This window comes from Hypomesus nipponensis, chromosome 18 (genome assembly GCF_054491055.1).
Source record: "Hypomesus nipponensis isolate SF chromosome 18, ASM5449105v1, whole genome shotgun sequence".
In the NCBI taxonomy this organism is placed as follows: Eukaryota; Metazoa; Chordata; class Actinopteri; order Osmeriformes; family Osmeridae; genus Hypomesus; species Hypomesus nipponensis.
Window position 1 is genome coordinate 16856925 of NC_140378.1, and position 25909 is coordinate 16882833.

General features: G+C 46.6%; 2 protein-coding genes across 5 annotated transcripts; one reads left to right on the forward strand and one right to left on the reverse strand.

The window, feature by feature from the left end:
* Positions 1 to 1953: 1953 nt before the first annotated feature.
* On the forward strand, positions 1954 to 20046 carry LOC146252465 (CTTNBP2 N-terminal-like protein). 4 transcript variants are annotated; one of them, XM_084679984.1, is made up of 6 exons: positions 1954 to 2046; positions 3704 to 3767; positions 4980 to 5087; positions 14490 to 14762; positions 15607 to 15714; positions 17473 to 20046. In XM_084679984.1, the coding sequence occupies exons 3-6, from the start codon at positions 4986 to 4988 to the stop codon at positions 18781 to 18783; spliced, it is 1794 nt and encodes a 597-aa protein (XP_084536110.1). In that variant the 5' UTR covers positions 1954 to 2046; positions 3704 to 3767; positions 4980 to 4985; the 3' UTR covers positions 18784 to 20046. The 4 variants fall into 4 exon arrangements, with proteins under 4 accessions (XP_084536110.1, XP_084536107.1, XP_084536109.1 ...); XM_084679981.1 differs by having other exon boundaries at positions 3708 to 3767; XM_084679983.1 differs by lacking the exon at positions 3704 to 3767.
* A 443-nt stretch (positions 20047 to 20489) lies between these two features.
* On the reverse strand, positions 20490 to 25225 carry LOC146252466 (F-actin-capping protein subunit alpha-1-like). Its single transcript, XM_084679985.1, has 10 exons — positions 25121 to 25225; positions 24162 to 24225; positions 23935 to 23986; positions 23706 to 23769; positions 23329 to 23535; positions 22941 to 23020; positions 22755 to 22833; positions 22412 to 22483; positions 22121 to 22183; positions 20490 to 22004 (listed from the first exon to the last, which is right to left on the reverse strand). The coding sequence occupies exons 1-10, from the start codon at positions 25157 to 25159 to the stop codon at positions 21864 to 21866; spliced, it is 861 nt and encodes a 286-aa protein (XP_084536111.1). The 5' UTR covers positions 25160 to 25225; the 3' UTR covers positions 20490 to 21863.
* Between the last annotated feature and the right edge of the window lie 684 nt (positions 25226 to 25909).

A 25909-nucleotide genomic window follows, 5' to 3' on the forward strand; every position in this document is an offset into this window, starting at 1 on the left:
AGGGGAACAAGAAGTCTAGAGCAGAATACAATAGAGTAAAGTAGAGTCCTTATCAAGTCTTCATTAATGATGCAAACTTTTGTTCAAAAATATTTGTTAAACATTTCGAAAAAAAAATGACTTCCGGATATACTGAAATGTCTTACAGGTATAGTGACAATGTTCTCACGCCCTTACATTCTCAAAGCTTCTTACTGATCCTTGACTCGAGCGTTTCATATATGAGTGTGTGAACAGTGCCGCCGCACTGTTTTGGGGCCTTTATTTGAGTGCATAATAGTTTTTGGAGCATAAACAAAATATGTAAAATAAACAACCGTTTTTCAATTGGTAAAACCTTATCTAGTGAAGGTGATGTATTTTTGTCTCTTAATTTTTCAGCTCCACCCTTACGTTTCTTACCTTGGTTTTCCTAATTAATTATAAACATTTAAAACTGAAAGCATGCAGCCAAGGAGCTCTCCAACTTTATTACTCATTTAAAAACTATTTGATCAATCGAATATAAAAGCATCATAGAATGTACAGTAAAGTAACATCTAGCTGGCGTCAGTTATTTCAAATGCATAGATAACATATTTGAGTACGTGCTAAAATTAGCAATAACGTCAGCTAGTTCGAGGTGTATGCATAGGCTAAGTTAGCAGCACATTTCCCGTATTTAACAATTATTAAACATGGACTTACCTGAAAGTGATGCACGGGCATCATTTCGCAGTTTATTTCTTTTTCTGTCCCTGACTCCTGTTGTCTTTTTGAGGCAATTTTCGAAAAGTTTACCTAGCTTACTGTCAAAATTCGTCAGGCCACTGAGGTAGGAAAGGGCACCAACCGAGCTTGGAAAGTTGAGTGTATTTGTTTTTTTTTGTGGGGTGCGGTGCGGTGGGGGGGGGGGGGGGCACCGTCGTAACGTTTTTTGAGCCATTAAATATATCTCTTGTTTTGCCTGTTTTGTGATTTACATGCCTAAAAGGTGCGTAATATTTTTATAGGCCGACTGAAATAATATCGGCATTATAATTATAATAACTATGATGATTTTTCAGTTGGCAATTTTTTGGTGCCCCCCCAGGACTTGGTGCCCTACGCACAGCGCGTAGTAGGCTACGCGTTATGGGAGCGGCGGCACTGTGTGTGCATGTGTTTCACATGCGTCTGTCCGAGCATTCCAAATGTAGGCCAATTTATAGCCTACTTCAGTAGTATGAATGCGTGTTAACGTTTAATATGTGAATGTGGATGTGTTTTATATGTGTTTGTATAAAGGCAGTCTGAATTATTTCCTAAACGGACCCTAATAACTTTTCACTACCTGCCTTCTCAACTCAGACTTTTGTATCATTCTGATAGGATTAGTTTTTTCTCCTATTTCATCTATTCTATGGATATACTGTAGCTCTGGGACCCATTTATCATGCTTTTCATGTTACATTAATAGTGGTGGTTTGACTGTTAAAGGTCGCATCGTTATTGCTTGTTGCAAAGTATCATTGGTAGCAATGTCGAGTTGCCAGTAGAGGGAGCTAACATACCAGATAACCAGGCTAACTGTTCTCCGTTGTACATATATTCCAAATGTAGGCAATTTTATCGTTAAAAATCATTGTGAAAACATCATGGGATAGTAAAATAGTCCGTTTTAAACAGTTCTTATTTTTGTATTTCCAAAATCATAACAGATGACATGTGACAGCCTACCTATTATAAACATTGACAATCATTACATTTCACGTTCTGGTCAAGTTCGGTGTATGAGCCTACGACACCCACTGCTACTGTCAGGACAAGAAATGCACTGTATTAAATCTGGACGTCCTGAACAAAGGGGGTTATCCTCCAGTAATGTAGGACCGCCCATTGCCCTGTCCCCCGCTGGTAATCCTTCCCCCATTCGTCAGATATTTGAAATACGCCCCATCCATAGGCTGTGTGTCTTGTCAAGCGATTGTTATTCGTCTCTGGGTTATTCGCATAGACAGTCAGATTGTCAACCTTTTTCGTGTTGGATGTCGGAAAGTTAATACGACCAGGAGGATACGCATGAAGGTATGCATTTTGTTGTTGATGGTAGATAATAAGCTAAAAATAACAATAGCAATGCGTGTCATTGCATTAATGCAAGCGGATACACTGTCCTGTTTTTTATGAATTCAGTGATTCTCAGCGTGTACGAAACTTTGCAGCCTGTTAAAATGCACATTTTCCCATTTCTAGCGGGTCTTTAATAGTAGGCTAATTTAATTTTACCATTATTCGTCTTGTTTTAGGTACATTCAAATTGTCTAAGAGCTTTCCTACAGTCACATTTGTAATGCTTGGTTCATATATTAAAGCATTATGGATAGGCTTATTGGGTATTTTACCATGCAAAGTCGCAATTTGTTGTTTATTGAGGTAAATGATCCGATAATTAGGCCTGTGTAGGAGTTTTGGCGAATAAAAGACTTGAATAGTGTAGTCGTCTGTCCACACGGGTCTGGATCAGACAATGGGATCCGGTACTGCAGGTGTTTCCGATGCATGTAGACCCAGCTGGTCCGACTGAAATCCTTTCGCTGCGCACCCCAGCACTTATTAGGCTACATTTCAAGATATTCTCTTCAGAATTGCTTTTGTTTTATCGATCTACCTATAAATAGGCTGTTCAACTCCCTAGTACCAAAACAGGTGACTCTCGTTCATTGATACATATGTATCCAATGTTACTGCTAATGTAACATTTTCAAGCGATCACCTATTAGGTAAATCTTACAGACGGTTGTAAGCCTGTCAAGAAGGATTACAAAACACAGTGTTAATGATCCGCGGTTCGTTGTCCTCTTTTTAGACCTGTTTGTCTCAAGTCTCCTTCCACCACCCAGTTTTTACATGGGGCTGGCAGTCTGGGGAGTGTAGGAGAAACCTGGCTAGACAAGGCTATGCTCTATGGAGAGGGTGCTACACCCCACAGGAAGTTCTGTGTAGCTCACAGATCGATGTACAAACGAGACTGGTGTACAGATCATGCTCTGTGCATCGCTCTGTTTCTCCTGACACTGAGACGTGGTCAATACGCACACAGACACACACACAGACACACACTGTTTGTCTTGAGGGTGTGAGGATTTTCCGTCGGGGGTCGTAAATCTGTTACTGTCTCCCCATCTGAGGAAGTCCCTCTTGCCACTTACTCTGGGGTCAAGGAGAAACTGATTCCCGAAGAAGCCTCTGACGTGTGTGTGTGTGTGTGCTTTAAGCCTTAATGACAAACAAACATAGAGACCTGTCTGAGAGATACAGCACTGCACAGCTGAGTAGCAAGTGTGTATTTGTGTCTGTGTGTGTGTTTGTGGAGAGTGTGTGTGCTTGTGTGGGGGCGGGGGTGGTCAGGGCTCAGGTACTGTTACTTAAGGCCACATGTAGGGGAAGAACGCATGGATAAGGGGGGGATTCAGGGATTACCCCTCATGGAATGATTCCCATGGAGTGGATATCCCAGGAATGTGGGAACAATGTGGTTTTCTATAGCAGCGGGCTATCGTTTCCCATCAGAGTGGCTTTAAATCCCTCCTGAGTTCCAGTTGTGAATGGCCTTCCACTAATCTGAACTGTAGCCTCTCATCTAATCATTATAGGAGAGTTTACACTTGTGAAGCCAACGCTGTAACCACACTGTGTTATATAAACCTTAATTACTATGTTTTTGTCTTTGCCCCTGTGTGAGAAAGAGAAAGTGTGTGTGTGTATCCGTGGACAACGCATGTATCCTACAACACATTGGGTTAGAAGTAAGTACCAGGCAACAATGTGTTATCTTGCTGTGAGTGAGTGGTCGACCACAGAATGCAGTGTGGTCGGTGGGAGGGAGTGTTCTGGAACAGAGGAGTCATGGTTCAAGTAAACATCATAGAGAGGAGGAAAGGAGAATACATGTAGGAGCAGAGAAGACTGTGGCCATGTTTACTCTGTGGCGATTAAAAACTGTTGTGTCCAAACCCACTGCCAAGGATATAGCAAACAATATGATGTAACTGAACAATGCACCCAGAACTCTATCACCCAGGCCTTATCACTCTGCCATGAGTGATTTGATTATTAGGTTATGCCCCTATGATCCTACAATGATCCACTGGCCCGTAGTGTAATAAGCCTCTACACATGCAGTAAACAGTATCTTGCATGACATCGCTGACTATGGATAAAAATCATAAACAATACCCACAAATGAGAGAGAGAGAGAGAGAGAGAGACTGCATGAAAACATACAATGAAAAGAGAAAGAGAGCGATATGGTCTTGGTCCACATACTGTAGTAGTGTCCGTGGCAGGTTTGGTGGTCTGTGTACCATCACACACTGGTAGGTCAGGAAACGTGCTACACACCTTGTTGTATGGTTCATATACTTTAGTATAAAGAGAAAAAAAGAAGTCAAGACACAATTGTGAGACACCGACACTCAGGGATTATGGCCTCTGGGAGTAACTCTAGCGAGGTAAGGTTTACCTCCTTCCATCCCTTCCGCCGAAAAATACGTCTTCATCCCATCTCTGTCGCCCAGTCTTCTCAGTTTGTGTATGTGTGTGTGTTGCCAATTCGAATAGAGAGTCAGAATCTGTTAAAGAACACAACGGCCCTTCAGTGTCTCTCTGAAGGGTCTTAGCATGCAGATATGCTAATGACTTCCTGTTTATAACTCAGGACACAACCCTGCCTGGCCCCAGAAGAGGTGCCAGCTGCCCTCAACCGCCCGCCCCCCACACACACACACACACACACATCTCCTCACACCACTGGCCCTGCTCTCAACACTGGCTCACAGTTTCACATAAAGCGCCATTCAAACTCAGACTCGAAGGAAACGTCTCTTTGTTGTCTGAGGAAAGTGTATGAGCGATTTCATGTCAGACTATGTTTTTGTGATTTTCGCAGTTTTCCTAGATGATAACCCCCCTTTCCTTTCGCTCTCTCTCCCTCCCTCTCACTGTGTGTGTGTGTCCAGGGGGAGATGATGAACGTGGAGACGCTGAGTAGACCAGAGTTGCTGACCCTCCTCAGTGTCCTGGAGGGAGAGCTGGAAGCTCAGGATGTGGTCATCCACGCCCTCAGGGTGAGTGACAACCCCCTGCACGCCATCCCACTAAACCCTACTCATCAACATCCCACTAAACCCTACACATCAACATCCCACTAAACCCTACACATCAACACCCTCCGCACTAATGCTGGACCCTACACATCAACACCCTCCGCTCTTACTACCTCCAACTTTCTGACAGCAGGCCTGGTATGTGATATTTCTGAAGAGTCAGTATGCTAGTTGTGTATGCAGTATGCAGTGAATCTCACTGCAGTATGCAGTGACTCACACTTAATCGGACACAACAAAGCTTTGCCCAAACTTGTCCCCTCGCTACCCCCCCCCCCCCCTCGCTTCCTCAAACAGGTTGCTACTGTTTTAGCAATGTAGTGTCCCTGACTGGTAAACTCATGCCACATATATATACATTATTATCAGTAGGAAGGGTGTGTGTGGGTAGCTCAATGGCTCACAGGAAACTGAGGAAACGGGCAGGGCAAAAACAATGGCACAGCAGTCATTCCTGCTCCAGAGGTATACAACTGAGCAAGAGAGACACCATTTTGTCTCCTCAAACCATTTCTTCGTGTTTATTTGGATCGCGTGGCAAACATCTCTTATCGACATTTTTACTATTAGCAGAGCACAGGTGGCATGACAATGCATTTGTGTGTCTCTCTCTCTCTCTCTCTCTGTCTCTCTCTCTCTCGCTCTCTCTCTCTCGCTCGCTCTCTTGTTTAGTCACACACTCACAGACACACACAAAACACGCCTCGATTGACACAATGACCTCTGACCTGGGATTGTGGATGTTGTGATGGAGGAGACCACAATGGAATTGTTTGTTCCCAGAGCTGGATGACTCAACAAGTCTTTCCTTGAAAAAAAGTTATATGTTAGTCATAACTCCACTTTGAGATAGGACAGGGTGAGGTTTATTAATTGTTGTGTGTGTGTGTGTGTGTGTGTGTGTGTGTTGCTATGATATGAGAACCAAAGCCAAGTCCTTAGGGAGAAGGACTTGTATAATGCCAGGCTGAGACAAATCTAAGCTGGCAGTACCCCAGATGATGATGTGTGCAGGGTCAGAAGCAGACCTCTTACTCCCCTAACTCGCTCACTTCTCCTTCACAACATTTATGCCCCCCCCCCCCTGTATCTGTGCTCCTCTGTCCTTTACTGGAACATTCCTCCATTCTAACTCTCTGCTCTGGTCATGGTTGACAGAAGGATGTTTGTTACTGTATGTTACCACACACACACAAAGGGTGGCTCTTTCTTAAACCCCTCTCCACACACCCTGGTGGTCTCTGTTTACAGTTCAGAGGAAGTCCAAAGCTGTGCCCCCCATCCCCCAAAATCGCAGACTTCCCTTGTTCCCTCCTACTGGGTCTGTTCCCAGCGGGCCTGTAAACTTGTTTGGCCAGTCCATGTTAGGCCTGTCTTTGGGTAGATGTCTGTGTCTGGGTGCCCCTAGGGCCAGTACCAGGGAGGCAATGCCAGACTGCTCTGCCCTGTGTCCAGCTCCATGTCTGGGCATCATGCATGCCAGCCAAGCCCCCCCCCCCCCTCTCAGGGCGACTCCCCACACCCACCCTCTCTTCTTCAGTTGGACTCTTGGTATGCCACACACAGTGACACTAAAGGCTACATTATGGAGGACATTTAAGTGAGGAAGTGCAATTCACGTTAATCATCCACGTCATATCACAAGGAACACAGTACAAATAGGCACGAGGACACGAGTGTGACACAGAAAGAGACGTCAAGAAAGAAATTGATGGATAAGTCCGTTTTTTCCTCTTGCTTCAAATACATTTTCTCCTGCAAGTGCGATTTTTGGGATACCAGTTGGTTGCTGGTGGCAACCGTCCTCAGAAACCCTGTTAACTCTTTCTAAGCTGAAGACAATCACACAATGAGCTGGAGTTTGGGTTAGCTAGATTGCATTGCCATTGATTGATGACAAAAACGTCTTCGAACAGTGTGTAGTCAGAAACACAGTCCAACAGGTATAGCTAGCTAAGCTAATTAGTATGGTTTTATGTGGAGGGTCCAGTACATTCAGGTAGCTACAGTACATGTAGTGTGACATGATGATGTGCTGCTGCGTTCATTGCCCGGAGAATGTCATCTTATAACAAGGGGATACAAAAACATAAAATGTGAGTGATTGTCATGGGATTTTCCTTGAAACACTCTTCTGAGTCAAATGTTAAACCGCTGCCAAAATCCTAATCTTTCATTTCAGATTCTAGATTATCTGAAAACAGAACAATAAATCAAATCTGACTATCCCTAGTTTCTATTTTTAAGCAACAACAACAACATGTATGCCTGAATATCTGATCAGTTCTTACCAGGAAGTCACACCACCAGTAGTTTGCAGGCTACCATGTCAGTCACCATGGTACTAAAGTGGTGTTGCGATGAAGGGAATTGTTTTGCCCCTCAGCTGTCTGATGTCATTTCCTATGATATGTTTACCACATGGCATTTTTAACGTGGTCTAAAAAAAGGGTTGTAGGTGTTCTGCTAAGGTTACGGACTGTCCTGTACCTTTATTGTCCTCTGCCTGAACAGTCTCATTGAAGGGATATTGTATGCTCAACAATGAGAACAAAAAGTAAAGAAGCACTCATTGCTCATATAGTGTGCCAGCCAGTTTATCCGCCTGAAGGGCTAACGGCACAAAGGCTCCTTGACCTGAATTTAACCAAGATGACACCAAAGAATGAGATGTCATTGTAATTATTTAATGGGGACTGGGATCATTTGTGTACAGACACACACAAGTTCCACACATAATAGCGTTGAGTATTAGGTATTTTGGTTAAAGGTTTAAACTGCAAATGTGCAAGTTCTACAAGGTCTGTTGTAGTGTCTGATATTGTCCCTAGATCAGGTTTATTCTATACTGTGTTCAGGCGACCATGATAGTCATCAAACTTGGTGACTGAGTTAACTCCACCTTTGGCTGCTATGTGTTTAGAGAAGGGAGGGTATTTGTTTAGTGCTGATAAGCCTTTGATTGAGAAGGTGGACAAACAATGTACACACAAACCAAAACAAAAAAAAGTATTATCAGAGCACAAGAGGGTGTGTGCGTGCATGAACAACGCATCCAAATGATGTCATATTGTTGAGATTCTGGTATTGTTGCACTGTGTCTCGTAAAATGTAAATTGTTCACTAACCACTGATATATTGTTAAAACTGCCTTTCTGGCTCTTGATTCCTGTTCTTACTTGCCTATATGCACTAGTTGTACATCGCTAAATGGATCAAATGTCTAATGTAGCTACTGCATGTGTCCTGATTTTTCTTCTCAGCCTTTGATTTTGAAGTCCTTCTTGGTCTTGCCTGTCCGGTTCTGCCACACACTGTGTTAACAATGTGTGGCAACTAAGTCAATAGTATCATTTCCGACACATTCCTTACCTAAGAGCAACATTCTAGAAAAGTTAAATATTAGTAGGCGTTTCCCTGGAAGCCACATAAACTGAGATGAAACTTTGTTTGTTGCACTTTTATGTTTAGTGTGTGTGTGCAGACCATGCAAATAAACTGACACACCTGTGTGTGTGTGCGTGTCTGTCAGTTTGTTTTTCTGTCTGAACCTTTCTGCATACCTGTCAGTATGCATGCCTGTTTGTGTGTGTCTCATGCAGACACAGGTACACAAACGCCCTCTGCTGAGAGACGCATGCCTGTGCTGTTCCAGGCCCGCCCTCTCCTGCAGGTGCATGAGGGGGGCATGGGGGGGTCAGATGGCTGAGTGGTTAGGGAGTTGGGCTATTAATCAGAAGGTTGTTGGTTTGAATCCCGGCTGTGCCAAATGACGTGTCCTTGGGCAACGCACTTCACCCTACTTGCCTCGGGAAGAATGTCCCTGTACTTACTGTAAGACGCTCTGGATAAGAGTGTCTGCTAAATGACTAAATGTAAATGTAAATGCATGAGAACAGTAGGCTGTCTATCTCCGCCTGCAGTTCAGTCAGGGTGTTGGGATTTAGCAACTCACTTCTGCTACGGAATTGTTTGTGACTCCCACACCTAACAAAAATAAACTCAATAACAGAAAATACTGATAATACTGCAAGTGAGGTTTAAGTATCTCTTCCTCACACACATACATACACACACACACAACTTGGTGTACATGTAGCCGGTGTGTGGTGAAACTCACTCCTCAAGTATATAACAGGCCACCACCCGCATCAACTAATCGCTAGCTTTTCGTTGGCGTAGTTGGTTGTAGTTGCGCTTGGAAGTCGAGAGCTGGCAGGTTCTGCCCCCGGTGGGAGCGAACATTGGCCGGTATGCTTCTGACCTGCAGGAGTGAGTTTGAGGGGAGACCAGCGTTCTTCAACGTTTAATTTTAAACGCTGTATAATGCTGAAGAACGTTTGTGGAAAGTTTGACTAACGTTGCACGGGTTTCGCTATCGTTAGTCAGTCGTTACCCTAGCGTTACTTGGTTATTTATCGTTTGCTTTGGTCACACGTTAGTCACACACCATTGACATGTCATCACACCCTAATAGTTTTCAGGGGTGTTTTACTTGGTCGCTGTTACTCTGCTCTTCATGCGTCAGTCGCACGCTAGTCATGTGTTATAGTCACACGTTAGTCACACGCCAGATGTGTCCACCTCGCCCCTTGAACGCTCGAAATTGAACTATTAGAACGTTCAGAGAACGTTGACCAGAACGTTATGGTGTGACGGGGCTTTAACCACAGTGGACCTTCCAAATCTGGGCCATCACACACAGAACACGCACCCCTGAACAGAGTTTGACCCGACCTGAGTCTAGTGTGCATAGCTGCACTCTGACACCACCGCTGTCGATATGACAGGAGAGCAGAGATCCTATATTCAGTTGTCCTTGATAGTTATGCGTAATATTTTAATCAAAATATTTTTGTAAACACTTTTTGCCGTAGAAGTGCTGCTTTTCCTACTTGCTTCTGGTGTAGTGTTTCGCTGGGCGGAGCGCCTATGTGACCCGTCAGTAGTGTTTCGCTGGGCGGAGCTCCTATGTGACCCGTCAGTAGTGTTTCGCTGGGCGGAGCTCCTATGTGACCCGTCAGTAGTATTTCGCTGGGCGGAGCTCCTATGTGACCCGTCAGTAGTGTTTCGCTGGGCGGAGCTCCTATGTGACCCGTCAGTAGTGTTTCGCTGGGCGGAGCTCCTATGTGACCCGTCAGTAGTGTTTCGCTGGGCGGAGCTCCTATGTGACCCGTCAGTAGTGTTTTGCTGGGCGGAGCTCCTATGTGACCCGTCAGTAGTGTTTCATTGGGCGGAGCTCCTATGTGACCCGTCAGTAGTGTTTTGCTGGGGAACTCCTATGTGACACGTCACAATTCCTTCTACGCCACAGCGTCACCGTAAAGTCAGTTATGTCGCTAATGAGTGTGCTGTGCGCTCGGTGGCCTGTCATTATCCTGCTAGTTGTTAACCCTCCCCCCTCCCCCACCCCTTGCACCGCAGGGGAGCGGCCGACCTGTCACACGCTGGCCATTCCTAAGACCCAACCAGGCATACAGGCATGCAGACTGGCGGGGAAGGAGCTGATGCTAATTTGAGGGAGATTTTCCTAAGCTCTCCCAGTTTGGCGAGAGTGTGTGTGTGTGTGTGTGTGTGCGTCTGTGTGTTTGTGTGAGACTGACATGCATCTGAATGTGGATATAGAGAACTGCAATCAGGATCAATGGGTCTGTTACCTTCTGGGAAGAATCAGAGGGAATGACCTGTGTCTGATATCATCACAGGCTGACAGGTGTGGCTTTTTGAGTCAGAGAGGACACACATTTAGATGACAAATACATATCTGGTAAATGTACCTCCATCCCTCATTCCAGCCATTATTTATGTCTGCTTCCTCCAGTCTCATATTTTCACCCATGACAGCAGTCGCAGCCAGTAGTTGGCTTCCTTCTCTGAGCCATCGTTTGACCTTTGCCCTCATGGCAATGCTTCATTTCCTCTGTAAATTGGAAGAACAGGTCCAAACTTGTCCCCAGCGCTGGAGCTGTGGGCTAGTGATTCTCTCAGTGAGTGGTGAAGGCTAGTGACAGAGGGCGAGCAGGGCAGGGCTGGAGCACCCTCTCTCTCTCTGCTGTCAGGGTCTGTTAGAGTCACACACATCACACACCCCTTCAGACACTGGGCCCTCGAAACAAATGTGGATCTCTCTCTGTAGAGCATTGTCTATTTTTTCTTGTTCTTTTCATTTGCATTTATTCATTTAGCAGACACTCTTAGTAAGTAAGTAAGACTTTATTTATATAGCACATTTCATACAAGAATTGCAGCTCAAGGTGCTTTACATACAATCAACAAAAACAACAATACAAGTGATAAAAGTAATAGATCTAAAACATATAACAACCCAGACAAGCCGCACTCTATCTGCGGTCTCTCGAATCCGTCTTAGATCTGTCTGAGTAAGGATACAATATCAGATACATCTGCAACCACGTCAGTTCAGCTCTGATCATTCTACTAGTTAATAAGTGACAACACATCAGCTATTTGGTTGATGCACACGGAGGACTTTGATAGTGGTTATAAATTTGAACTTTTGTTCGAGAGCGGCTAGCTTTAGCTCCCTGTGTTAGTTGTTTAACCAGCTTGGGTATGAGATTCAATTAACAGAGCTATTCCAAACGGAGTGTGGGTTACTGTGTGTTAGACTCCTACACATACCACTCCCTTATTACTGAGCATGTTGAGAGAGGGCTCTCATATTTGATGTGTCTGGCCCTCAAGCTTGTATCCCCGCGTGCCTTCCAGTCAAATGCAAATGACTTCCCTACGGAATGCTTCACATTTCCCACAATCCCCTGCACAAAACCCGGGGACCGAACACCTTCCCATCGGAGTGGACGTTACCACGGAAACCACCGTGTCAGTGCTGAAATCCACATTCACACACGAGCACGCTCCCGCACACACTCTCTCACACACACACACACACAATGGTGAATTCTTACGCTGTAACTGTACCCTCCGCCGGCTGTTCTGAGAACTGAGTCATAATGGCGTCGTCTCAAAGCGCTTTGTGTGACAGTCATTACCAAAGCCGGAGGAGGAAACCGGAGCCCTCTGCTCCTTTCAATGGCAGGAAGCATCCTGTGCCTGGAGGCTCAGGGTAGCTGGCCCACTGAGGGGACCGTGGAGGCTGCCTGTCCTGTCCTGACCTGGCCCAACACTGCTGGGACATGTGACCACATGTAGCTGCAGTTCATACACCCTGCTTCGTTAGAAGTGCTTCATGAGGAGCTCATGTTCTGCTTCTGAACACAACTGGAATCCCAAGAAATGCCAGCGACAGGGAAACCCAGGAATGTCTTGGCACGGCACACATTCTCAGATGGCTTCAAAGACGGCAGTGTTGAGCAGACGAGTTCCCAGAAGGCCTGGTGTTCAATGACTGCAGGACTAAGTAGGCTACTTCCTAGAGTCCTGGTCTTCAAAGACAGCGCTCTGGTCATCTCATCAGGAGTTGAAGGGACTCGGTGATTACTGGAGCATAAAAGGATGCTGCTCTCTCCTACAGGCCTTTGATCTGGAAGTGGAATAGGAATGAACAGTGGGAGTCTCTGGGGCACCGGTCCCCTTCAATACCGTAGCTAGGGCCCAAGGCTAGCACTTCAACACACACACACACACACCCAGCCCACCCCATTATGGTCTGGTTAAACATTACTCAGGAAACTGCCTGTAGTTTCCGCCACAAGAAGACTAAGTATCTGTACTGATGAGGCTCACACACACACTCATACACACACACACTCATACACACACACACACACACTCATTCACACACACACACACACTCATTCATACACATACGCAGAAGCACTAAACACACAACGAGCCGCAAGCTTACACACACACACACACACACACAGACACTCAAGCAGACAGTCACAATGAGAGGGGCTCGGAGTATTGAGACAGTGTCTTTGTCTGATCCTGTAATCTCGTGACTGAGAGGGTCTCCTCATCTGTTTGCTTAGTGAAAGAAGGTGCTTCAGATAGCAGGCCTCTCTAGCGGTGCCCTGGGGGGGGGGGGGGGTGAAAGAGAGAATGACAGAAAGGGGGTGAAAGAAGGAAAGAGAGGAAAAGGGAGAGATAGTGAGTGAGAAAGAGGGGAAGGGTGATGTACCGAGGGAGGAATGTGTGGGTGGGCTCGGGGCAGAGAGAGGCGGTGTTGAGAGGATTCTCCAGGCCCAGTCTGTACACAGCTAGTTTGATGAGGACTGAAAAGTCACATGTGGGCGGGTGGGGGCCTGGGGGCACGTCCATCTCTGTGGCGTGTTGGTACATTTCCAACTCCTCCGTCTACCCATGTCCTCTCCTCTCGTCTGGGTTCCCAGCTCAGGTATGCACCTCTGGGCTCTTCTCCCAGCGTAGCTGACCTCACATTCCCCAGAGCTCACGTATGTGCATCAGAGCTGGGCTCCATGGTGCACATGGGACAGTAAGACTCGCAAAAACTCACACACACACATGAAGGAAGGTGACCGTGGAAAGGTCTGGGTCCAGTGTGCGAACATAACCATGGTCGTGCGCCATGCAAATATATATAATTGTGTGTCTGTGTGTGTCTTAATGCCTCTTTGTGTGTGTGTGTGTTTGTCTCTGTGTTGTGTGTGTGCGTGTGTGTGTGTGTGCCCTCGCCCTGTCCATCACCCCTATCCCTCCGCCTGGGGGGGGTGAACATCTGCCCCTAGCGGGGGTGTACAGCCCTGCCTCAGCCCTTTGTGTTTGGTTTGAGGGGCTGAGACCATCTGGTACTGCTCACACTCACTGAACACTCCACACACACTCCTCTGTCTCGCACAACCATGCAAACACGTACACGCATACACACACATACATACAGACACCCAGGCTTCAGATGCACAGGAACACGACCATATTTACGCACTCTATGTCAAACTCTTCGTAGCACTGTGAAAGTATTGGCAAGTGAAAGTGAGTCAGAGGATGAAATCCCTGTGTTTGTGTGTGTGAGCGCACGTGGGTGTGTGTGTTACATCACTGTGGTGTTTCTCTTGGCAGTGATTACGCCTCCCATGTTATCTCTTCTCCACATTATGTTTCCTGTTCGGCGGTCTACAAAAGAGACCCCCTCCTCTTACACACACACACACACACACACACCTGGAGGGGTTTTGTATTGTATGCTGAGTCATGTTTTTTTGTTACACTCATCCACTCATTTTCCATGTAGCCCCTGGCAAGGGTATTACTGTTCCCCCATTAGCCCTGGGCACTTCTAGAACTCACCCCTGCTCCTAGTCCTGTCTGCCCTACAGTTCCCTGAACTGGACTAAGGCTATGTGTTTATCTGTCCTAGATAACAGACTATGCTGCAGACTTTATTAGGTCTGACCTGTGTGTGTGTCTGTGTTTCAGGCGCAGCACAGGGACTCGTTCGTGCAGGAGCGCTACGGCCAGTACGACTTGAGTGACCCGTTCCTGGCCCTGCAGCGCGACAGCGAGACCATGGAGGGCTGGACGGACGGCGAGCAGCCGCCGGGCGGCGGGGAGACGCCGGGCCGGGCGGGGCGGGGCAGCGCAGTGGGGCCCAACCCTCTGGCCGTGCTCAAGCTGGTCATGGCCCACTGCAAGAGGATGCAGGAGAGGATGATGGGACAGCTGGCTGCCGCAGAGAGCAGACACAGGAGGGTGAGGGAGATACGCACGCACGCACCCCTACGCACGCGCAGACACACACACACACAAAGGAGAGTGAGGTGGATACAAACAGAATGATGACCCAACTGGCAGGTGCAGAGATGTATTTAAGAAAGCGAAGACACACACACACACATCCCAGACTTGTGTGAAGGGGACAATGTGGCCCCAGCCCATGCGCCTGTCTCCAGGCTTTGTTCCATGCTGGGGGCTCAGGCTCAGACAATGGGCCTGTTGTTTGGGTGTGTGTGGGGGTGTGTGTGTCCTAGCCTCCAGCTCTCAGCCGCCCATACACTGGGCAAGGACAGGCGGATAGGCTGACACACCCAGCCCCGAGCCTGAGAGAGCTAGGGGATGTGGGGCTTAGTCACAGCCAGGGCTGGGTTCAGTCTGCTCTGGTTCCTCCCTGCCCTGGGAGAAAAGGATATGATGTCAGGCATGGGACTCGACCAGAGCCCTGAGATAAAAGCCCTGTTTAGAGTTCCTCTACCATCCACACTCTCTCCTGGATGTATTCTCTGATCTCACATGCTTGGATGGTTGAAGTCCTTCACCCCATACAACTGATACCGGTTCTTTCCATTCAGATTAGAGATTTAACCAATCAAAGGAGGGTTACATATTGGTGGAATCCCAACCGGACCACAGACAGAGCTAGTGTTAGAAGGCTTGGAAGAAACCAAGATTATTGAAGATGTTCATGTCTCAGTGTTTGTCTTAATAAGCTGTGCATTTAAGTGTTGTTGAACATTGAGTGTGTGTGTGTGTGTGTGTGTGTGTGTATTGTACTGTTGTACTCTGTCATCTGATTCGTCGTATTTTGTTTGATTGACAGGTGATTGCAGATCTGGAAGAGGAGAGGCGTGGGCATGCGCGCGATGCGGCGCAGGGTGATGATGTCACCTTCATGCTGGAGAAGGAACGGGAGAAACTACTGCAGCAGGTGTGTAGGAGGTGAAGTGTGTGTGTGTGTGTGTGTGTGTAAGAACAGAGCTCCCAATAAATTGGCACTCACACAATTTCCCTTACTGACAGACAAGCGCATCTGTGTAGAACACATTGTCCTCTTCTTTTCCTTCTCCAGCCCCTCCCCCCTCCCCTTCCCTCCTCCTCCTCCTCCTCCCCCCCCTCCCCCCCTCCTCCTCTTCCTCCCTCCCCCCCTCCCCTTCCCTCCTCCTCCTCCCCCCCTCCCCCCCTCCTCCTCTTCCTCCCTCCCCCCCTTCCCTCCTCCTCCTCCTCCCCCCCTCCCCCCCTCCTCCTCTTCCTCCCTCCCCCCCTCCCTTTCCCTCCTCCTCCTCCTCCTCCTCCTCTTCCTCCTCCTCCTCCTCCTCTTCCTCCTCCTCTTCCTCCTCCTCCTCCTCCTCCTCTTCCTCCTCCTCTTCCTCCCTCCCCCCCTCCCTTTCCCTCCTCCTCCTCCTCCTCCTCCTCCTCCTCGTCCTCCTCTTCCTCCTCCTCCTCCTCGTCCTCCTCTTCCTCCTCCTCCTCCTCTTCCTCCCTCCCCCCCTCCCTTTCCCTCCTCCTCCTCCTCCTCCTCCTCCTCCCCAGTCTCCTCTGTTTCCCCCTACACGCTGACAGGGCTTTAAATCTCTGTGACTGAGCTAACCAGCATCCACCATGCTCTTTTGTAGAACACTGTAGGGTGGAGTAAGGCTAGTCCCCCCCCCCCCCACACACACAAGGCTGTTCCATGGGAAACTGAGGAGGAGGGGAGACTATTGTTCAGGCTGACGGGTAGCCTGCATCTTTATGGGCACAGGAAAGCCTGAGATAATGACCGTCCCTGACCAACCAAGGTCAACACACACACACACATCCACTCCAGGTCGAGTCTCTTACATAAGAGAGGTGTAAAGGATCTGTGTGTCAGCTTGTGTGTGTGTGTGTGTGTGTGTGCGTGCGTACGGGTGTGTGGGTTCCTGCTTTCCTGACGCTTTCCTTCCTTTCCTCTGGGCCCAGTAGCACAGGAGTCACGCTCTGTTCTGATGTGTGGTCCCTTCCCCTGTCAGACAACTGGAAACCTTCAGCTAATGCTAGCTAACCGTTTAACATCCAAATGTCACCTTAGTTCAGTAGCTCACTTCTAGTATAAAACGTGTACATAATTACTATGTTATGTTAACCAATCCACAGATTAAATTAGAAACGTCTGTGTGTTTGGGGGGTTGCTGGATAATTACTTTAGAAATATACAACTGTATAGTGTAAATAGACGGAGTGCCAAATTTGGTGGTGCCAAGCAATAAACAAACTGTCAAACAAAATGTCAGTGACATTATGGCTTGCACATGAGCGGTGTTTGTGTAAACATAGATCATATAAATATATCATGTCCTTACATAGTCTTTTGGGAATTATATATATGATTTGTGTCTGATATCATCCAGTTTATTTGAACCAAAGTGGCCTTGGAAACTAACTAGGTGTGAAAGTAGAGTGGGGTTCTGTCGCCTCCCTCTGGCCAAACATAGGAACTACCACAATACAAAACAACATGATAAATCCAGTTTATACCTTTTTTTACTCTAGTGGAGTTCAGACAAAGTTGTTTACTGCGTTGGCATATCTAACCCAACTCAAAAAAATGATACCCTAACAAAATATCATCATCCTTCTGTGAAACGTCCAAAACCATGCAACTTCTTGAAGTCTTTCTCTATCCCCCGGTCTCCCCCTCTCCCCGGCCCTCTCCTCCCCCCCGCAGCTGGAGCTGGAGCGAGCGGCGGTGCGTAGGCTGGAGAAGGAGCAGCGGAGGGCGGCGGGCCAGGCGGAGGAGTCTCTGTCCCACCAGCGCCAGCTGTCCTCGGCCCTGACCCAGGAGCTGCAGCGGGCCAGCAGCCAGGCCCTGGAGGAGGCAGAGCGCGTGGCTCAGCTCCGCCAGAGGCTCCAGGAAGAGAGCGGCGCCGCCGAGGCCCTGAGGGGGGCGCTGGAGGGCGAGAGGGGCCGGGCGGCGCAGCTGGAGGCCCGGGCAGAGAGGCAGCTGGCCGAGCTGGACACGGAGCGGGAGCAGATGAGGGCGAGGATCAGGAGGGAGGATGAGAGGAGCCGGGAGCTGGAGAGAGAGGTGGAGGAGCTGAGGAGAAGGCTGGGGGAGGGAGGTGGGGAGCGAGGGAAGGAGGAGGAGGTGAAAGGGGTGAAAGGGTCTCCTCCTTCTAAGACGGTAGTGGCGCCTGCGTCGTTAACCTCGGGTCAGATGGAGCCTGATGGGAAGGGGATTGTCACTCCCAAGACGCCCGCCGTGTCAAAGGTCAACGGCCACCACACCCCCAGAGAGGCAGAGCCCTCCCATGAGAGCAGTGGTGCAGAAAATGGGGTGGATAATGTGGGCGGGGCCGGCCCACAATCCCCTCTACACACCCACCCCCAGTCCTATGCCCAGTCCCACCCCCACCCCAACCTGTCCCCCTCCAGCACCGCCTCTTCCTCCCTCTCCTCCTCCCCCGTCTCCTCCCCCGTGCTGGCCAAGCGCCTGGGCAGCCCAGGGTTCCACCAGTCGTCCTACCAAGCCGGGGTCAACCAGCGGTTCCACGCCGCCCGCCACAAGTTCCAGAGCCAGGCCGAGCTGGAGACACAGCCTCTCTCCCCCCGGGACCTCTCCCCCACCACCACACCCGTGCCCCCTCCACCCGAAAACACCGCAGCCAAGCAGCTGGCCCGCAACACCGTCACCCAGGTGCTCTCGCGCTTCACCAGCCAGCAGGCCGGCGCCAAGCTCCCCCCACTCAACAGCTCCCCGTTTGGGACCGACTACCGCAGCCTGGCGGCGTCCCCTCCGGGCTCTGGTGGGAAGTCCTCCCCTGGCCCCCTCTCCCCAGGCATCCGCTCCCCCCTCACCCCTCGCAGCCACCCTCCCCCGATCCCTCCCAAGAAGCCTGGTATGAGTCCCTCCCCGGGTTCCCCGGGCCCCCCAGCGAGGGCTAGTCTCTTCCCAGAGCTGACAGGGGGTTGTGGACTTACTAGCAATGGGCAGGAGGGAGCCAAGGAGCAAGACATAGTTCTCTCCTCCAGCAGCTAATGGCTGGTAGAAGCTAGTTGACTGGTTCTAATATGTTTTTAGCCGCCCTCGTAATTACAGGTGGTAATTACATTCCTCCTTATTTTAAAAGCACTAACCACCAGAACTACCTTGCATATTGTTCAAAAGTATTTTCAAAAATGTTCCTTACCCCCGTTACTACTCACAAACAATCTGAAACAATCGAATTAAAATTAGAAGAATATATAGAATATCCTGGCTTCCCTTATTGGTTCAGGATCTTGATTGCAGTCATTAGTTTTTTTTTATATATATATATAATTTTTTTAAGAGATTTTAATATTTAGTTTTTTTAATTTTTCATAGCTTTCTATAAAAGCCACCATATTTATCTTAGTTAAGTTGTTTTCACACGTCAGAGCTTAGTGCATGATACAGATGTCTTAACTAAAAAAGAAACCACCAAAATCAAGAGGGAGCTCAGATGACAACCCCTAGAACAGTCATTATCATTCATTAATGTAACACGTTATCTTCTTAAAGTCAAGAAGAAAGATCCTCAAGGCAGTTTACAGTAAATGCAGCCTCACCAACGTGTTATTTACATCCACTCCAGTTCTCTCACATCAGTTCAGTGACCGAGAGATGAGAACCACATCCATTTTGCTGTCCAGTCCCATGCTTGAGCCAATATCAAGACTCTACCAAGATGTCTCAACAGAAATATGTGTAAATAAAAGAAAAAGACAGACATGAGAGTAGACTGTAGGATACTGAAATAGGCATGATCTGCATTATTAACTAACACCATACAGAAGCTGTGTAGGACATCAAATCACAAGCACAACGTTAACTAAAGCACATGTAAATAGTCAAAATACTTTTCTTTGCAATAGATACACATAAGTTGCGAGTGCCCTTAATTTGAAGCATATCCAGTAACTGCATGATGCCCATGTACTGTACATGTCACTGTTAGTCATTGTATGTTTTAGTCATGAATACACTGAATCTTGTCCTTGTTGAAAACCTTGCACTAGGCCTAGGGACATTCTCCAGCTCAAATTCAAACTTTCTATTCAGGGAACATTCAATTTTGTCGCTACTTTGACTAAAAGGGACCAAATTCGTGTCTTACGATATTGTTTACATGAAATTCAGTGTGAACCATCCTCGTTGTCTTGGAGAGAAATGTTAAGTCAAGAAGTGGCTGCTCCCCAGATTGGGACTGCAGGTTGGAATAGTACTATACTACTGTTATCCTTTCCTACAAATTAAACCAGTTTAATGTATTTTATCTAACACATGTCTTGTTACTTTACTGAAGCTTATGTGTCTTGTTTGTCAATATGTTTATTTTATGGAATGATACAGTATAAAAAGGCAGTGGTGTTTGCCTTGCTGCATCAGAAACGAGAGCATAATTTTTCTGATAATACTGCAAACTGTTACTGCATCTGTTTCTTTCATCGGTCATTTCGTCCCATCAGAATTTTATCGAACGCATTTCCAAATAAATATGCTATCTCGTGTCTTACAACTGCAAAAAAGCTATCTAGCGTTTTCAATCCATAGATGTCTCTACCTTATCCTGTTAGACTTCTTTCCTGTGGAGTATCAGCCAAACTCCCTGCAGCTGAGAGAAAGGCCACTGATACGACGACTGACGGGCAACTAAATGTAACAGCCTGTTCACAAAAAGCCAGCAGGAAACAGGCAGAAACTGAGACGTTGACACACAAGCAGGCCGTGATTACAGATTCATTTATTTGCACAGAATGGGGCAGTTCAGATCCTGAAGCGTGGAGATTGAACAGTGGTGTGAGAGATTTACAGCATGGAACAGACACATGAGTAACACCTCATCCAGAGTCTGCTTTTCGCTAGTAAGGGTGTGTGTATTGTACATTAATATTGTTTAAACACATGACAAAGCTACTTGGTATTCTTCTGGTGTCAATTTAAACACAAATGAGCATGATAGATAGGTGACATTAAGACTTGATTCAACAGAAACCCATGTATTAAAATATAGATCTGAGCATAATAAGATTGGTGAAACCTTGTGTGTATGGATTCTTTACCATAGGAAAGAGATTTTGGCAAGCAAATCTTAGTTTGACAAAAGTCTCCCTTCAACTAAGAGAGACCATTACAACAATGGAGGTGCTGTTGCCAAGGTGATACAACCACGTGGAGACATTCACACACTCAGAAACGAAAGAGAGAAACTGTTAGGGCATTTTAGTCGTCGTAGCTTTCACGACACCAAATACAGAAGTCACAAAGAGAAACACAAATAATGTTCCGTTGTCCCTTGAAGCCTCCGGCCTTTTGAAATTTGAAACACACATCAGTATCCAGCTGGAGGGCTGTAATTACAGTTGAGATGTCGTCATGGTACCAAATGTCAACAACTAGACTTCAAATACAGTCACCTGACTCACACACATCCTCCAAGAGAGATGGCCTTACGCAAACACTGAGGCATGGCTGCTAAGCAGGACAAGTGTTCAGAGGGGGGATAAAATGGATCTCTGTTTTAGTACAATCTACTCTGTCTAAATCCTATGCGTGGTGCCAGGGTTGTGCCAGGTCAAATCAGAGCCTGCTTTCTTTGGGCTTGGTGTGCTTTAACGAATGCAGTTGCCAGCTGCCCAGTTCCACTACATCTAAACATGCCCTTGTGCTACTTCAGTGATTACAGGTCTGCACAGGAGTGGATAAGCAAAAGTCACTTTCCGTAAGTTTACAGTCTCCAATCGAATGTCGCCAGACTGGTGTTTACGCGGGTAAACGGGTAAGTTGGAAACGGCTTTAAATAGGTATGTGCAGTACTGACACACAGCTCCTCAGGAATACGCTCACCTCAGCCCCCTTCCTGTAACTTATAAGTCAGACCCAAAGATCCTTCTCCAAATCACAACCGTGTCCTTCCGAAACAGACAACACCGCCTAGCAGTCTGTGAATCTGAAGCATCTTTTTTTCTTTTCTTTTTCTTTACCCATAATATATATTTGCTTTGGTTAGTCCGTGTGTGTGTGTGTGTGTGTGTGTGTGTGTGTATGTGTGTGTGTGTGTGTGTGATCCGCTGCAGTGTGGCCCTTAGGTTCGACAGCTAGGCGTTCTGCATCTCCTTGCCGATCTTGTAGCTGAGGATCTTGTTCCAGTCGATCTTGGTGCGTGTGACTGGCAGCTGGCGACGCAGGGCCTTGAAGGTGGTGTCAGACATGGTCTGGTAGTTCTCACTGATGGCCGTCTGGACAGGTGTGGAGGTGGGGAGAGCAAACATTACATTAACCAAAACTTAAGGAAAAGAGACATTTAAGATGTAAAAAAAACACATCCATACAAATACATTTGTAAAACACTTACCTGGTAATCGTTTTCAGCATTCTCAATGATATCAACAAATTCCTTGGCTGTCTGACTCTCATTCTAGGGGTAAAAAAAAAACAAGTATGTTTTTCAAAAGGTTGTGCATTGACTGCCCATAACCAAAACTGGCCTTTTCAATACTGGCACATGGGGTGTTTTTTGGTGCAGCAGAGACAAACATAGCAGCTTCTCTATCAGTTTGTCATCATCACACTTAAACCATGACATCTAGAGAATGAAAACGGCAGAGGGAACTACAGGCAGGTTGTCTGGTTGTCATTCACTCACAGTCACAGTTATTGACTCCTCCACTTCTTTATGGCTGACTAGCTGGACATTCCCATCCTCATAGTAGTGAACCTACACAGAGAGAATATTCATCACCTACAGAGTGATCAACAATGGCTGGGTTTCCCAGATTCGTCAAGAAGCTCACACTAAGAGCTTCTTAGGAGCGTTCTAAGAGCGTTCTAAGAGCATTCTTAGAACGCTCCTAAGAAGCTCTGAGCGTTAAGAGCTTCTTAACGAATCTGGGAAACCCAGCCAATGTCAATGTTTTTTTTTTACTACCCATTAAAGGGATTTTTTTGTGTGTATTTTATTGCATTTCAAGAGGGTTAGTCGCACACACCTGGATCTTCAATACCCCCACCACCTGGGCAGTGGACTGACCAATGGTGAACTTCCACTCTGACCTGCAGCGTCCGTTCCTGACACAGGCACATGGAAACAGAGATTATGAATAAAGACAGACGGCAGATCAGGTGACAGGTGACGGATGGTCTTAGTGTCGACTTAGTTCTTTGGAATTCTGTACCAGAAGTTTTTGGGTTGAAACTGATGTCCCTCGATGCAGGCGATGATGGTTTGCTGGCCGTCAACCGTTTTCCCATATACCTGCCAGATGTAAAAGGGACTTGTGTTAGGCTCACAACAGCAGACTTCAACACTGATCGTTATTGCGTGTGTGTTTATATGTGTGCATGTGTGTGTCAGGGTCAGATGGCTGAGCGATTAGGGAGTCGGGCTATTAATCAGAAGGTTGTTGGTTCGATTCCCGGATGTGCCAAATGACGTTGTGTCCTTGGGCAAGGCACTTCACCCTACTTGCTTCGGGGGGGAATGTCCCTGTACTTACTGTAAGTCGCTCTGGATAGGAGCGTCTGCTAAATGACGAAATGTAATGTGAATGTAATGCGTGTTACCGTGCAGACTCCGCTGGGGTAGTGCTCCTTCACGTAGGCACTCAGGGCCACGTCGCAGGCATCTCTCCACGTGCGCAGGGCGCTCTCTCCCTCAAAAGGCTGCTGGTCGCTCGCCTCCTTCCTCAGGTGGTCGAAGCAGAAGGACAGGCGGTTCCGGGGGTCCAGGTAACGGCCCTGCCCCAGGTCACCGTGCTCCGTGATCAGGACCTGGAGAGAGGAGGCATGGACGGCTTTCTACGGTGAGATCACGGGATGACAGGATTACTGTCCGGCGAGACAAACTCTTCAACTAAATTCTCAGGATGGAAGGACAATGACATCTGATGACGACATACTGCATTATTGAGAAGTGAGCCTTAATTGAACAAGCCTCTCACCTGTTCATCTTGGCCATCTAGTTTGGCAGGAGTGAACTGGTCCATATTGTACTGGGAGAAAGAGCTGAAAATACCGAGAAATCATCGTTATGATGTGGGCCGATCAGAAATCTAAAGCCAGGATATGTCAGGAATTAGCAATAAAGGCTAAACAAGTACTAGTTAATGACCAATAAAGCTTTATACCCCCCCCTCCCTGGAACCCCCCCAGTAACCCAGAAGTACTCACTGGGCAGCCCCCTCCCTGAGCAGCTTGTCATTGTTGAGGAGATGTCGCACATCTGTAATATGACGAACACGAGCAAAACACATGGAACATTGGTTCCACGAAAACAAACTCTTACTGCACACACTGTGGTTTACATGCAAATACAAATAGGACTACGTAAGCCTTCTATTTTCAACCTGGTGATTGGAGTAATGTAATGTTTTTCAACGACCCTTGTGATTTCCTACCATTGAAGACTTCGTTGAACTCTCCTGGAGGGGCATGGGTCACAAAGTTAGCCGCAATGCGGACCTGCAAGGACAAGTTAGTTACTTCAAGGGCCAACCACACATTTAACTTCCCCGTTTTATCAATTTACATTTTATCAAGCAAGAGAACATAGGAGAGGAAAGAAACCAGATACTACAGATATATTGGCCTTGGGTTGATCAACCATGAAAAATGCATAACTTTGTTTTTTTTGTTTTTCATTTTTCAAGATGTTACAGTATCAATAAGTATCTAATAATTAAAGTAATTTTTAAATGTTGCTCTACCTACTGATCACAGAACTAGCCACTTGAAATGAGCGTTCACTGCTCGTGACTTTAGCTCATTACAGAAGAGCTGAATTAGACTTGGCACCACTGTCTACAGTAGTGTGTGTGACACCGAGAAGGGGGAGAGTAGGACAGACATGCAAACGTCAGGACACACGAAGCTAGCTAACGAGAGCTTTGAGCGGCAACTCAATCCGTTTGACCCAGAAATCTGATGTTGCATAGCTGTCAGGCAGTGCAGAAAACATCATACATTCCACCAATGAAGCAAACTGGTTAGCCTACTTCCTGGATTGGTCACTATCTTGTTAGGTAGCACTAAGAATTAAAGCAAGTCATGTCCATTATCGAGGCGACAGTTGTGGCCGATTTAGTTACTTAATAATCTAAAATGATGTAACTTGCCATTTTGTTTCACTGTAAACAAAACATGACCAAAAACACGCTAGCTAGCAGTCGACTAGCTAAAGCTAGCAAATAAATCAGGCAGAAGTTAGCTTGGTAAACTAGCAAATCTAGCTAATCCAAGCTTTCGGGAAAATTTATTTATTTATGAATTTCTTATTCGTTGTTATGACATGACTAATCGACAATATCTCAAAAGAGAAGCAATGCATGCAATTTAGTTAATAATAAGGTTTGACTACCTTCTCTTCATCTGACAGCGGTTCTTCAAAATCCGCCATCTTGGCTCTTTGTGACCCCACCTTCTCCACACAGCTGACTGACAGACGGGTCCGCTACAAAAAATCAACTCATCATGTCATTATTATGAATGTTTACATACCAAACCACTTACATTTTCCATTTCTAGAGCCTTACACTTTCATCAGTTTCAGTTTAAAAAAGCATTTATATGAACCTCGTGTCATTCTTTAATATGTCGAAATATATGTGAAGGGGGGACATTGACTTCCGTAGAGTAAAAAACATTTTGACAGAGGACTTATTATTATTATAGTCTTATTTACAGGAATTATTGTCAAATCATCTATGGAATGTACAGTAGCCTTTGTAGCTTATGGGAGGGTATGCCATTGCCCAACAAGAACTTCGAATGGCAGGTAGGATGTATTATCAACATTACTTTCTTTTGCTGTTGCTGCTACACATTGTAATTACGAAAAATTATAAATAATTAACAGAATGAACTTTCCACTCCCTTGGCAGTTGGTATAGAATAGATACCAAGATGACAGACCTTTGACTGGACAAAGATTAGTTTCTTATAGGCTATAAAGTGTCTGTCATTGTCTGATGTCTGTTCTTACGAGGAGTTGTCTGCAGTAACCACCTCTCAGATATATAGTTTGGTAAGTAGCAATAGACTACCATTAATTCCGTTTTATATATCTATATAATGCAAAAATATTATTTCAAAATACAACTGACAAGAATAGTGCAATTTATAATATTTCAGTACAATCAACCACAAC

Bases quoted from the DNA above. Each gene is read 5' to 3' on its own strand.
- LOC146252465 (XM_084679981.1), top strand. The intron at 14,763-15,606 runs GTGAGGGAGATA...TTTGATTGACAG, and splicing joins CAGAGAGCAGACACAGGAGG to GTGATTGCAGATCTGGAAGA. The intron at 15,715-17,472 runs GTGTGTAGGAGG...TCCCCCCCGCAG, and splicing joins GGGAGAAACTACTGCAGCAG to CTGGAGCTGGAGCGAGCGGC.
- LOC146252466 (XM_084679985.1), bottom strand. From the start codon at position 25,159: ATGGCGGATTTTGAAGAACCGCTGTCAGATGAAGAGAAG. The intron at 23,987-24,161 runs GTAGGAAATCAC...GTCATATTACAG, and splicing joins GTTCAACGAAGTCTTCAATG to ATGTGCGACATCTCCTCAAC. The intron at 22,005-22,120 runs GTAAGTGTTTTA...ACACCTGTCCAG, and splicing joins ATGCTGAAAACGATTACCAG to ACGGCCATCAGTGAGAACTA.